Below are 14,409 nucleotides of genomic sequence, written 5' to 3'. Positions count from 1 at the left end.
TGATCCTGTTGTCGGTCGGTAGGACGGTAAATTGCATTATGTGTACCCAGCATGATGTCCTACCATATTATTATACTGTATTGTGCATGGCTGAGGGAGACCTTTCAGGAATCCCCCCTTGAAAATTCTGTGTTTGCCCCTGGTATAGAAGTAAAGCAAGACCTTTCTCTAACTTACCAATCTTATCGGTCAAACCAGCAGTAGAAGAGACAACACATTTTCCATTTGGAAGACTTAATTTGTTACTAATCTTAAAGAGACACTGAAGCAGAAAAAAAATTATGATATAATGATTTGTATGTTTAGTACAGCTAAGAAATAAAACATTAGGAGCAGAGATATGAGTCTAAAATTGTTTCCAGTACCGGAAGAGTTAAGAAACTCCAGTTGTTGTCTATGCAATAAAGCCATTGAGTTCCACGACTTTCAAAGTCGCAGAGAGCTCTTTTTTCTGAAGCTTGTTATCTCAACTGTCAGTCATTCGTTCTTCTTTTTCTCTCCAGAGGACAGGTCAATAGTTCATAAGACTGCTTTGTAAAAACATTTAAAATACTGAGTAGTGTGTAAACTGCAAATATTAGAGAATGATGCAATGTTATAAAAAACACTTTATAACTGAAAATAAAAATATGAGAATATTTTCTATGCTACTAATCTTCAAGTAATTATCCGTACTACACAACCAATTCATTATATCATAATTTTTTTTTCGCTGCAGTGTCTCTTTAACCTTCCTGGCGGTAACCCCGAACGTAGTTCGGGGTAAGCCGCGCAGGAGGTTTTCTCCGGCCCTGCTCGGCCGATTTTCTTACTTTTTTTTTTTGCTGGACGCAGCTAGCACTTTGCTAGCTGCGCCAGCACACTGATCGCCGCCGCCCCGCGCCCGATCGCCGCTATCCGTTGCGGCGCGCAGGCCCCCCCCCCCCCCAGACCCCGTGCGCTGCCTGGCCGATCAGTGCCAGGCAGCGCCGAGGGGTGGATCGGGACTCCCAATGACGTCACGACGTTCTTTGAACGGGATTTCCTGATCGAAGAGGGCCCTGGGCTCGCTACATGATTTAAAAAAAAAAAAAGAAAAGAAACTGCCGCGCTGCCTCCTGGCGGAATTTTTCATACCGCCAGGAGGGTTAAATAAGATTAGTTTTCAAAAATCTAATTATTAAAGGGACTCCGAGCAGTGCAGAAACTATGGAAAGATGCATATCATTTTAAAGCTCTCTTTCTCCTCTTTCCAATGATATATAAACCGCCACCCTACGCCTTTTAGTTTTCGCTATTTTCGCGATTAAAATTGCCGCGGCCGCGATTCCAATCGCGAAAATAAAGAAAACTAAAAGGCGTAGAGCGACGATTTAGGTGTCGCCAGAAAGAGAGCTTTAAAATGATATCCATCTTTCCATAGTTACTTGTATTACACAGGACGACACTTTCCCCAGTGTCAGCAGCTCCATTCAGCAGAAAAAGTCGGCCTGTGTAATACAATGTAACTATGAAAAGATGGATATCATTTTAAAGCTCTCTTTCTCCTCTTTCTGGCGACACCTAAATCGTTGCCCTACGCCTTTTAGTTTTCTTTATTTTCGCGATTGAAATCGCGGCCGCGGCAATTTCAATCGCGAAAATAGCGAAAACTAAAAGGCGTAGGACAGCGGTTTATATATCATTGGAAAGAGGAGAAAGAGAGCTTTAAAATGATATGCATCTTTCCATAGTTTCTGCACTGCTCAGAGTCCTTTTAACCACTTCACCCCAAAGCGGTTTTTACCCTAACGGACAAGAGCGATTTTCCCCTTTCAGTGCTCATCCCTTTCATTTGCCAATAGCTTAATCACTACTAATCACAATAAAATGATCTATATCTTGTTTTTTTCACCACCAATTAGGCTTTTTGGGGTTGATATTAGTTTTCAGTAATTACTTTATTTTCTATGCATTTTAAAGGGAAAAACAAGGAAAAAATGAAAAAATACATTATTTCTCCAATTCCATCCCCTATAGTTTTAATATAAACACTGCTACTGTACATTAAACCTACACATTTTATCTGCCTATTTGTCCTGGTTATCACAACATTTTAATTATGTCCCTAGTACAAAGTGTGGTGACAATATAGTATTTGGAAACAAAGTTGTATTTTTTCTTTGGTGAGTTTTTTTTTTCACTTGTTGCACTTGCACAGGAATGCAGGTGCGCACGCCCACTCGCACAGCAACAGCAGCACTGTCTGACTTATAAAAACGTCTTGGACCCATTATGAGGTTCTAGCAGGACGTTTTTATAAGTCAGGTTGTCATAAAGTGGTTAAACCTTATAAAAATGAAAAAAAAAAAGTCACCCAAGCATTCCTTTTAAGGTGCTGAATGAGATCTGACTGACCACTATGACTGATTGCGCGTAAAAACCGTTACGCACGTTATAGTGCGTGCAAAACGCTAGCGCGACCGTGATCAGAGTTATCACGGCTTTGTAAATCAATTCGAATGTGTGTATTGTCTGCTTAATGTAAAAACTGTATGTAAATACCTGTGTATTATTCAGAACAATATCAGCATACAGAAACCCCACTGACAGATACAGATACTTTCACAACATCCATTTCACTCCAATACATTGGAGAAATCATCATAACCAGTCACGTAACCTGATACAACTATATATGGTCTGACGGATACAACAGAGATAAACACCATAGCATGCTGGCAAAATAATTTCAACTAGAATAGAGATAAAAGCTCTGCAAATCATGTATTAAAAAAACATGTATAAATTGTAAATACATGTATACCACTGGTAGTCACTTACAGTCCACTAACAGAATGTATAAGCAACTAATTAAAGAGCTGCAGCTCACTGTACAAGAGAATGAGACTTTGAATTAAATCTTTTCAGAATCCCCAGTTCTAGCCTTCAAACCACCACAAAACCGTAGATACAAACTGATTAATGGAAAGATTAATTCTGAGTATAACTGTATTCTCAAGGGAACTAAACCATGCAAGAGTATTCACTGCAAACTGTGCAATCACATTAATCAATCACTAAGTGCTGCACAAACCACAGGGACCTTTAACATTACAGGATCATTCTGGCATTCTTCCAGAAATGTGGTGTACAACATAGCATGCAAAATGTAACAATGGATCTTACAATGACGATCCGTCACAGGAATTTATAAATATAAATGAAACTATACAGAAACACAATACGGACACAGGAAAAATAAATATTTCATGTCCACCCTTTTATCCAGCATTCAATCTGCACTATAGATATGAATGTTATGGTTCTTACAAGAAATATGACTGGAGAATGTAATACATTTTGCTCTATACAACACAAACTGAATGCTATATTTACCTGGGTTTTATGTTCACTGCCAGACAATTTTATGACCTCTTTTACCTATCTTTGTTTAACCACTGCAGTCTCATTAAGGTATCCTGCTTTATAACATTAAATGATGTACTTTGGGTCCTGTGGGGGAAAAAGCACTTTACAACTGTTTTGTTGTTGACTTACGTTCTTTTTTTAGTGATGTACTTACCACCATTATGGTAGATTATTACACTGGGAATACCTTTCAGGGGCTAATACAAAGAGGATGCCCTTGTCTTTATAACATTAAAGTGATAAGTGTAACATTAGGTATGTTAAGTATAATATTAGAGACAGGGATATAAAAAAATAATAATACATACCTGGGGCTTCCACCAGCCCCCTCCAGGCTTATCGCTCCCTCCGCTATTCTCTCCCGTCAATGCAAGCGCAGAATGCTCCCAGTGACAGGAGCATGATGGGAGCACTCGCACAACCAGGCTGTGCTTGCGCATTACACCCCAGACCTACGGACTTTACGGGTGGAATAGTGGAGGATTCAGGTGGCGCAGGAGGAGCGATCTGCCTGGAGGGGGCTGGAGAAAGCCCCAGGTATGTATCTTTTTATACTGTATATCCCCTTTCTCAGATTCCCTTTAAAGGGGTTCTGGGCAGAGCTGCAAAAAAACAAAAACTGACACTTTCCAGGGGCTTCTATCAGCTGATTGAAGCCCCAGGTAAGTGTCCGTTTTGTTTTTTGCAGCACTCCACAGAACCCCTTTAAGGGATTCTCCTGATGCTAAACCAACAAAAGTTGATTTGGGTAAAACCTTTAGGGCCCTTTCACACCAGAGGGATTTTTTGGCGTTTTAACGCCACGGCCGAAGTTGGCGTTTTGCTAGGTAAAAGAAAGTCCATAGACTTTCATTTTACCTTTCACATCTAACTCGGCGTTTTGGAGCGTTGCATTTCAACGCTCCCAGGAGCTTTTTCATGGCTGTTAACAGCCGAAGTTGGCTGTTGGCGTTTCAATGATAGTCAATGGAAAACGCCAACTTCAGCGTTTTCAAAGCCTTTTCAAAGCGTTTTACAGCTATCTTGTTCACTTATTTTTATAGAAGAAAAAAAAAAGGACGTTTTCATATGGGCTGTAAAACTCTTTCAAAAGGCTTTGAAAACGCTTTGAAAACGCTATGTATTGGCGTTAAGCAAAAGGCTGACTTTCAGCCTTTTCTACCGCAGCCTCTAGTGTGAAAGAGCCCTTAGAGTGACACTGAAGCGAAAAAAAGTGTGATATAATGAATTGTATGTGTAGTACAGATAATTAATAGAACATTAGTAGCAAATAAGAGTCTCATATTTTTATTTTCAGTTATACTTGTTTAGCTGTTTTTCTATAACACTGCATCATTTTCTAATATTTGCAGTTTACAAATTACTCTGTAGTTTCAATGATGAAACAGAGCAGAGCTAATGACCCTTTGAGCTTCCTAAAATTGTAGTAGGGGTGGTGCACCACCCTGCAGAGAAAAGTACAGGAGACAAAAAAACAGGAGCCCAGTAGTGCAATATGTCAGTAATCGCAATGGGAGTAAAAGAATTAGAAGCACTACTCAGAAAGGGAGGTTGCTGGGGGCAACCAACCACAGGAAGCAGGTGGAGACAAGAAACCCGACTCCACTCGGGGTGGTCCTGACCAGAACCAGAGGATGGTTGCTCTCTTAGTCAAAAAAGGGAACGTGAACCACTGTGGGGGATCAACTAGTGGTCCGTCACAACCCCTCGGACAAGGTGTGTTCGGGGGTATATACTTAGCACAGTGAAGGAAAGAGGCGCCCTGGTGTAAAGAAAGCGTCTAAAAACAGCTTAAAAACAAAAGGTAATATTAGGTAGCTTACCACAAATGATGAAATCTCTGTAATTTATACAAAAGATTTTGATTAGCACAGGCAACACGTTTTGCGGGTCTCAGCCCGCTTCATCAGGCCAATAGCAGTGCCAAATAAAGAAAATCATTCAGCATATGGAGGCTCCCTATGCTGAATGATTTTCTTTATTTGGCACTGCTATCGGCCTGATGAAGCAAGCTGAGAACCGTGAAACGTGTTGCCTGTGCTAATAAAAATCTTTTGTATGAATTACAGAGATTTCGTCATTTGAGGTAAGCTACCTCATATTACCTTTTGTTTTTAAGCTGTTTTTAGACGCTTTTATTACACCAGGGCGCCTCTTTCCTTCACTGTGCTTTGAGCTTCCTGGCAGAAAAACCTTAAGTAAACAAGAAACAGTGAGAGACAGGTTGAGATAAGTGCTTCAGAAAATAGCATTGCTCTCTGACAAAATTAGTCGGAGAGCTCATAAAAGCTCTTTTGCATAGATAACAAGTGAAGTTTCTTAACTCTTCCTGTACTGGAAACAATAGGAGACTCATATACAGTATGTGCTACTAATTTATTAGCTGTACTACACATGCAAATCATTATCTCATAAGTTTATTTTCACTTCAGATTCCCTTTAATAACTATGGACCCCGTAAGAGCTGCAGAATATGTCAGAACTATGTAAATGCATGATTATCGTAATCATTTCAGTCAGAAATATTTCAAAATTGAATAATATATACCTCTTCTGCTTTAAAATGTAAAGTATAGCTTGAATGCACAAATTACTAACACCCACCCACTTGGGATCGGTGTGTGCTTGAACCAATATTGACTCTGTAACCCAGCAGAGTCACACCGTATATGGTAAATAACAGAACCCCAGTGGCACCACGATGAATTATGGCTCTTTTTTTTTTTTTTGCTTTTAAAACACGTTACAAGAGAGGCTAGGAACAATGAAAAACTTGGTTATGTGAAACTATATTTTAATAAAATTAGATAAATGTAAACATATTTGCGCTGATACAATTTACTTTATCTTCAAGTTGTCTCCTTGGTGATATTTTCACATCCTATCCTATCATTTAAAATACCTTTTAAGCTACCAGCAAGCAAGAAAATACTCAGAATAATTTTAACAGTACTTTTTCAACTTCTTTTTTGTACTTTTTTAATTGCAGAATGCTGAAAAAATATTAGTTTAATGTTCATGTATTTTAAACAGAAGGTGAAAACTGATCTCCTAGGAGAAAACTTAAGACAAAAGGTGAATTGGATCGGCCTCAGTCTCTTTATTCTACATTAGTTGAAGTAACATTCATTTTCTCTCTTTTTTTCTGCCTTCACAGGTTCCGTTGTATTGTTTATCCATTTAGACAAAAGCTGACTCTAAGGAACGCTATACTTACCATCATTGTCATCTGGCTTCTGGCTCTGATTATCATGTGCCCATCAGCAGTCACTCTTACTGTGACCAGGGATGATTACCATTTCATGGTGGATGACTACAATAACTTCTACCCACTCTACTCTTGTTGGGAAGCCTGGCCAGACAAAGAAATGCGTAAAATATACACAACTGTCCTCTTTTCCCACATTTACTTGGCTCCTCTCACTTTGATTGTCATCATGTATGCTCGCATTGCATTCAAGCTCTTCAAGTCATCTGCTACTATCCGAGGATCTGCATCTGAAGAACATGAAGGCCGGAGAGTTTCCAAGAGGAAAGTAAGGGTGATAAACATGTTGATTATGGTGGCGTTGTTCTTCACACTCTCTTGGCTACCCTTGTGGACCCTCATGTTGCTCACGGATTATGGAAATCTGAGTGATTTTCAGCTGAATATAATTGCTGTGTATGTTTTTCCCTTTGCCCATTGGCTGGCCTTCTTCAACAGCAGCGTCAATCCTATTATATATGGTTATTTTAATGAAAACTTTAGGAGAGGTTTCCAGGAAGCCTTCAAAGTACAGTTCTGCTCATTAAAAACAGAACATAATGAGACCTATTCAGAGAGAAAGAACAGTGGGTTTGTCTTTGGAGTACGCAACAGGATCTTTGTGGAAGTACAGCCCAGTGACTCGGCTCAAGGCTCAGATGGCTGCAACAGTAACTCTGGCAAGAGTGGTATGTTCTCTTTAAGAAGTGGAAGAATTGCTCATCATGGGTTGGTGGTTGAGGAATTAGAAAATAAAAGCTCCAATAATACCGTCAGCATTCCAGCATGGGATATATGAAAGGGATGTTTTAATTCTACACCAAACGGACAGCATAAAATTAAGAGGCGGCTTGGGCTCTTAAAGGATAAAATATTTCACTGGATTTGTTGCATTAGACAATATATGTTTTTATCAACAGCAGCATATAGTACAATTGGCATATCTTTGGATATAAGCAAAAAAAAAAAAAAAAGACAATCAGCTATCAACATTTGATGAGATTTTCATCCACCATTATCATAGTGGTTTATGTGTCTTGCTAAACACACTGCAGTGTTGCTTATGAATGAAACATGTTAAGCTAAAAAATTATGCATTATCTAGGCAATGAAAGGATCAGAAGTAGATCCTCTTTATATGGGAAAGCGATAGTGAATATGGATGAGTAAAATTAATTTAGCATAATGCCAAATTGTCTCTGAATGTGCGGGAGCACAATACCCGCAGTGGGAGGAAACTCGCCTAAGCTGCTGCCTCTCCATCTTTCCCATACTTTGGGATTCTAAACCGAAAGTTCCGCTGTCACGGTGGAAGTGTGGAGAATATGGAGAAAAGCATGGAGCGCATACGCAAGAGGCAGTGGCTTAGGTGAGTTAACATCCTCTGTGCGCCCACGTCCTAGAATGCTCCAGAACAATTTCATTCTTTTCACGAAATTGATCTCGCTCATCCTTAAAGGATACCCGAGGTGACATATGACATGATGAGATAGACCTGTGTATGTACAGTGCCTAGCACACAAATAACTATGTTGTGTTCTTTTTATTTTTCTTTCTCTGCCTGAAAGAGTTTAGACATCAGGTATGTAAGTGGCAGTTCCTGTCTGAGTCAGGATTGGGTCAGACTACAGTGTGAGTGAACCTCACTGATAAGAAATTACAACTATAAAATACTTTCCTAGCAGAAAATGGCTCCTGAAAGCAGGAAAGAGATAAAAATGGTCAATAGTTCATAGATTTTAGCTCTAGCATACTTCAATGAATGTGTCATTGAACAAAAACAACAAAACAGTGACAATTTTAAAAGTAGATTTAAATATAAAATAAAACTGTGGAATATCTTAAAAAGTCATTTTTAGGAGAAGGAGGCTAGATATAATTATTTATGTCATTAATTTATTTTCACCTCGGATGTCCTTTAAAAGTGAATATGCTGATTCTCTGTGTTTTATTATACAGAGAACAATGTAGGCTATGCTATTAAATGTATTAAATTGACTATAAACGTTTATTTATTTCAGAGATTTCCTGTTATTTGTAATTGTAACGTGGCTGTGATTCTGTTTAAAAGTATCAAATAATATTGCATGGCTTCCTACAAAGGTTTTTTTGAGTCTGCCATTTTTTTTAGCAAACATCTACTTTCATATCTTTGCATATTTGCTTGTAAAAGAAACAGAAACTATTTTAAAGGTTTTTTTTTCTGATCAGGAAAATATGGCTTGTCTATCAGGAGGAAATGTAGAAAATGTTAGGTGTAATTTTTTTTAAAACAGAGAGCAACTACAGGGCTATATATATTTCAAAACAGTTACAATAGCATAACAGGTTAGTATGGATGTTAATGTATCCACCATGTGTGTAAGACTTCAGTGCTGAATTAACTCTTTCAATAATATCTACACCTGTCAGTCAACTCTAACCCAGACACAATTGCTGCTGTGAGAAGTCAAGACAAGACAAATAACATTTATATTGTACTTTTCTCCTGGCGGACTCAAAGGGCCAGAGCTGCAGCCACTAGGGAATGCTCTCTGGCTTATTGAACACGAGGAGACGAGATTCAAACCCTGGTCTGCTGTGTCAGAGGCAGAGCCTCGGACCAATCACTCCCTTCTAGAAATAAAAAATAGTAGTAGACCTGATAGAAAAGACTGTATGGAAGCCAATCTTAAACATACAAAAGTCAGACACATATCTACCCTAGTAGTTCAAATAATAATAAAAAAAGACAACATCAAATCTATCACAGTTTATCATACCTTTTCCCTGAAAATAAGACTTACCCTCAAAATAAGCCCTTGCATAATTTTTCAGGAATTTTGAGGAAGCTTTACTTGTTATAGCCCTACTCTAAAAATAATCCCTAGTTTACAGATCATAAAAAAAGAATGGAATTCAGAATCTGGACAGTATGATGTTCCAGAATGTGATGATATGAACTATATTTGGATAAATATAGATTTATTTTTTTTTACAATAGGAGGAGATGGCAGCACTTCTAAATGCAGGCTGCACCCGAATTGACCAGCTTTATAGATGTGCACAGCCCACACACAGACAGATTACACAACTTGAATTTAAAACAGAAACATTTTTTATTGTTCAAGGATAAATCTACCTTGTTGTTTAGATAAAAATAAGACATCCCTTGAAAGTAAGCCCTAACACATTTTTTGGAGAAAAATGAATATAAGACCCTGTCCTATTTTCAGGGACCCACTGTATACATATATTTATTAAAATGACAACTTTGCTAACATATACATAAACTCTAAAGTATAACTGACCTTAAAGGGACCTTAGAAATCTACACAACACAATTCACATAATATGCAAACAATTGCCTCTAAATCAACCAATACTTGATGCCCAACATCAAGAAGAAATGACCTTACAGAAAGTTGCATTCACACTTTGTCAGTTGTAGTCCACTGTGTCTGAAGCTGTTCCAGTGAAAACAATAAGAGAAACAGGCTCACAAAGGACTGAAAAACTACTACTATTGTCAGTCACTATTGTACTATTGTCAGTGGTATGAAGATACAATCCTGAAAGGGAACTATGTACTCACTAGTCTGCTCTATCTTTGCATGTCTTTTATACATGGTGCTTCAAATAACAGGGTAGCTATGCAATATGAAACTGAATCCCCCATAGTGGCTGCCTCCATAAGAATAGTAGCTACATACAGTACTATTTTGTAGTATATACTGGCGCTGATCCAATCTTTATCATGTGTATGTTCCACCAGCTGCTCAGGATCAACCACATCCACAATCGGTTCCAAGAAAAAATGCATACAAATTCACAGCGCTTGGTACTCAGATCGGCATCTGCAGTAACCCCACAGTGCTCAAGAACATGTTTCCAAAGTGACCATCACCAGAAATAAATCGAGAAAGGTCACTTCTCCATCCAAGAAACATATAAACATTTATTAGAAGCTGAATCTACATCACATATACAATGACTTACTTCCAGGGTCCTTTTGACAGGGACCCTTAGTAGTTAAAAGCTTATAGTGTAACCCAGTACACATTTAAAATCCAAAAACCATCTCATATAAGTTGCCCAGTCTCCAGTTCGGACCGGTTTTGGCCTTGCGCCGTCATCAGGGATGTATGCTCCTAATCCATTGATAGGTTTGATGCAATGAATGTGTTTGCATGTCTGCACTATGCATGTTACAGGGCCAGAGTTAGGACACCTATGTTTACCTGGGTACTTCTACGCAGTATAGGTGACTAAGCATAAGAATGCATTCTTCTGTGAACTAAAACCCTGGCTTTTAATTTAGCTGTAGGGATAACAGTTGTGCCTGGATGAGTAAATCTGTGAATGCATTTGTTTGAACATTTGCATGTGAGAGTGCGAAGGGTTAATTGATTTTTGGGGCTTCTAATGGTCCCCCACAGAAATCCTGTGCCCGCGCAGCCACTCACCAATGCTCCAGTCCCCGCCTCCGGTTCACCTCTGGAATTTCAGACTTTAAAGTCTGAAAACCACTGCGCCTGCATTTTCGTGTCCTCGCTCCCGCTGATGTCACCAGGAGCGTACTGCGCAGACCGTACTGGGCCTTCATTTTTTGTTTCTTCATTCCTATCATAATCTATATTTTCCTCCTTCCCAGTACCAGACTCCTCAACTGGGAAATATTGAAATTAGAGTTTCTAAATCAATTTCCCACAGTTCTAAAGCAATTTCCCACAGTCTAATCTTTATTTTTCCATTCTGAAAGCTGACTTGTGTGAAGTCATTCTATTCTTAAGTTTCTGTACAAAATGTATTTGTTAGTTTTAAACTGTGGCAGCGTCTGGGAGGTAAATCACATGAAGATCTTTATTTGGCTAATTGGATTTTAAAGGAAATGTGATGAATCCTGAAATATTGCTTCTCTACCACCCTTTGTCTGAAGAAAATCTATACTGCATTCCCATTTTATGAAAAGAGCTACTACACACCCGATTAGCCTTAAGGACATACTAACCTCTTATGCTATTATTAAAGTTTAGGTGTTATGGATAGGATAGTGCGGGAGCAAAAATGCAGGCCTGTATATTATGTAAAAGCAGAACATTTCTACATTGTCTTGTAACATAGATATACTTTTTTAATTTCTCAGAGTAGTTTTGTGACAAATTTAGTATTAGTGTCAACAAGTTAGTGTAACATGAACTTGTGAACTCAGCACACTGATTCTGATGAAGAAAATGAAGTTTTATTTCTGAAAACTCTATCCCTCACCCCCACCTAACCGTTGATGGTTCCCTCAACCCAACCTCAAAGCCTAGACTTAGCTGTCTAAATAACAACTGACATTCAGCTTTCTCACTTACTATACACAGTAGTATGCAGAGGGGAGTGTTTGTATGTAAATTGACCACTCATCTCAGCACCTGCTTTCCCCTTTTAAATCTTGGTCTCTAAGTTGGATGAGCATAGCTCCCCTTCTAGTGTGTATGTTTTAGCAGCTATTGTACTCTGGCTGAAGGCTGTAGCTCTTTTGTTCCTTTTGCCAGTACAGCCCATCTATTTAACCTCTTAACAGTTATGGACGTGAATTTCAAGTCCTAACTGTCCCTCCTGTGCATTCCTGGCCGTGGAATTCATGTCCTCCAGTTACGTTGGCGCCGTGCGCTTGCTCGCGTGCTCCTGCATGTACCTCTGCTTGCCCCTATTGTTCCCAGGAGTGCATATGCTCGTGCACGTGTTTGCACTCATTTAAAAGTGAAGGACTGCTGCTAATAGCAGCGCTCATTCATGAAAACAACAATAAAAAGTTTAAACAAAGTATTAAACCTTAAATAATAAAGTGCCCCCCCCAGGTAAAGCAACAAATGGGCCCATACACTGGTCGATTTCAGAATTCGATTGGTTGATCAATTTGCGGCCAGTTTCAATCGATTTTGATCGGTTTGATCTATCTGACAGGATGGAAGACCTAGGTCGCTCGATGGCCCATAGAGTTGCTTTGGATCTGAAGGTCCAATAATGCATTTAGATCGATTTTCAATAGATTTTATTCTGAAATCTATTGGAAATCTGTTCCTAGTGTGTGGCACACATCAGATAGATTCCTGTCAGATTAGACTTGACAGGCATCTAACAGGAATCTATCTGATGTGTGCCACACACTAGGAACAGACTTCCAATAGATTTCAGAATTAAATTATTAGTCCATTAGATCCAATGCAACTCTATGGGCCATGGATCTGCTACCAGCAGCCGATCGACCTAGATTTTCTATTCTGTCAGATAGATCAAACCCATCGAAATCGGTTGCAAACTAGTTTTGAAAGAATCGATTTCTGATCGATGGCTGAAATTGACCAGTGTATGGGCCCCTTTAAGACCAGTGGACACCTGTAATGGCTGCCACCCAGTAGCAATCAGCTGCAATCGCTAGGGTGATGATTCAGGGACCCAACACTGTACAGGCGCATTACTGTGCTGTTGCCTAGCAATGTATCTATACAGCACTGGGGTCCCCAAACTGTGTGCCATAGCGATCGTATCCAATCGCTACAGACACGCAGGCTGGCGATAACGGTACACTACATTCCCAACTAGTTATGAATTATGGCATGTAGGGTATCATTTTAACTAGAAAAATACAAATGATATATTTTGAAGTGATTGATAAATGTGGAACTTGTCATGTGAAAGTTACAAGGGGTGACATATGAAAAAAGTGTATTTTCTGCATTTACACCTATTTTGCTCCTATAAAATGCCTATAAAATTAAATAATTCTTGGATTTTTGGATAATTATTACCCAGGGAAAGCCTAGCTTGTCCTGAAAAAAACTATATGTTTCTCACTTTTATTGCATGGTAGTAAAACAATTATTGCTGTATTAATAGTGACAGCTGAAATGCCCAAATTGTAAGGAATAATAAAGGGGGAAACCCCCGGAATGCGAAATGGTTGATAGTGTAAGTAGTATAGTTTGTCACCCCCTGGAAATTTTTGACTGATTTTTGTGCCTGCATGTGTTCTCTAGAATGGTAGATACTTGAGAAGCCTCAGTGGGAATCTCAGGTTTAAGAGCATGAAATGTTTGCTGCTGGCTGACTGGTATAGGTAGCGTAGGGACCCTTTCTGACAAGGAAACCTTAATGCTGGTGAAAGGGTCTAGTAGAGAATGCTGTTGCATGCAACCAATTTTGGAAGCTAATGTCTATACTAAGCTATTTCTACAACAGAACACAATTTGCAACCTGATTGCTTTTATTGCTACTAGTGTTCCAACTTGCTGTGAGTGTCTTGAGTGCGGAGGGTTAATTATTATTATTATTTTATTATTATTATTATTTAATATTTATATAGTGTCGACATCTTCCGCAGCACTGTACAGAGTATATATATATATATATAGTCTTGTCACAAACTGTCCCTCAAAGGAGCTCTTAATCTAGTCCCTACTATAGTCATATGTCTATGTATGTATTGTGTAGTGCATGTATACTTTAGTCTAGGGCCAATTTTAGGGGGAAGTCAATTAACTTATCTGTATGTTTTTGGGATGTGGGAGGAAAACTGAGTACCCGGAGGAAACCCACACAGACACGGGGAGAACATACAAACTCCTTGCAGATGTGGACCTGGCTGGGATTCGAACCGGGGACCCAGCGATGCAAGGCAAGAGCGCTAACTACTACGCCACTGTGCTGCCCACACGCCACCGTGCTGCCCACATGACTGTATGTAAATTGACTATTGGTTAATGACTGTATGTAAATTGACTACTTCCCTCAGCACCTGATTT

The 14,409-nt window shown here is 39.1% G+C and overlaps 1 protein-coding gene across 1 annotated transcript in view; it reads left to right on the top strand.

Annotated features, from left to right (window-relative positions):
• The window catches only part of LOC137536724 (neuropeptide FF receptor 1-like), a 118,200-nt gene extending 110,710 nt beyond the window's left edge, over positions 1-7,490 (top strand). Inside the window, exon 4 of the mRNA XM_068258946.1 lies at positions 6,548-7,490. Coding sequence (XP_068115047.1) covers positions 6,548-7,436 — 889 coding nt within the window. The 3' untranslated portion in view covers positions 7,437-7,490. The remainder of the gene's footprint in view (positions 1-6,547) is intronic.
• Positions 7,491-14,409: the final 6,919 nt, after the last annotated feature.

This window comes from Hyperolius riggenbachi, chromosome 10, assembly GCF_040937935.1.
Source record: "Hyperolius riggenbachi isolate aHypRig1 chromosome 10, aHypRig1.pri, whole genome shotgun sequence".
Taxonomy (NCBI): Eukaryota; Metazoa; Chordata; class Amphibia; order Anura; family Hyperoliidae; genus Hyperolius; species Hyperolius riggenbachi.
This window is presented reverse-complemented; position numbering and strand designations above follow the sequence as displayed.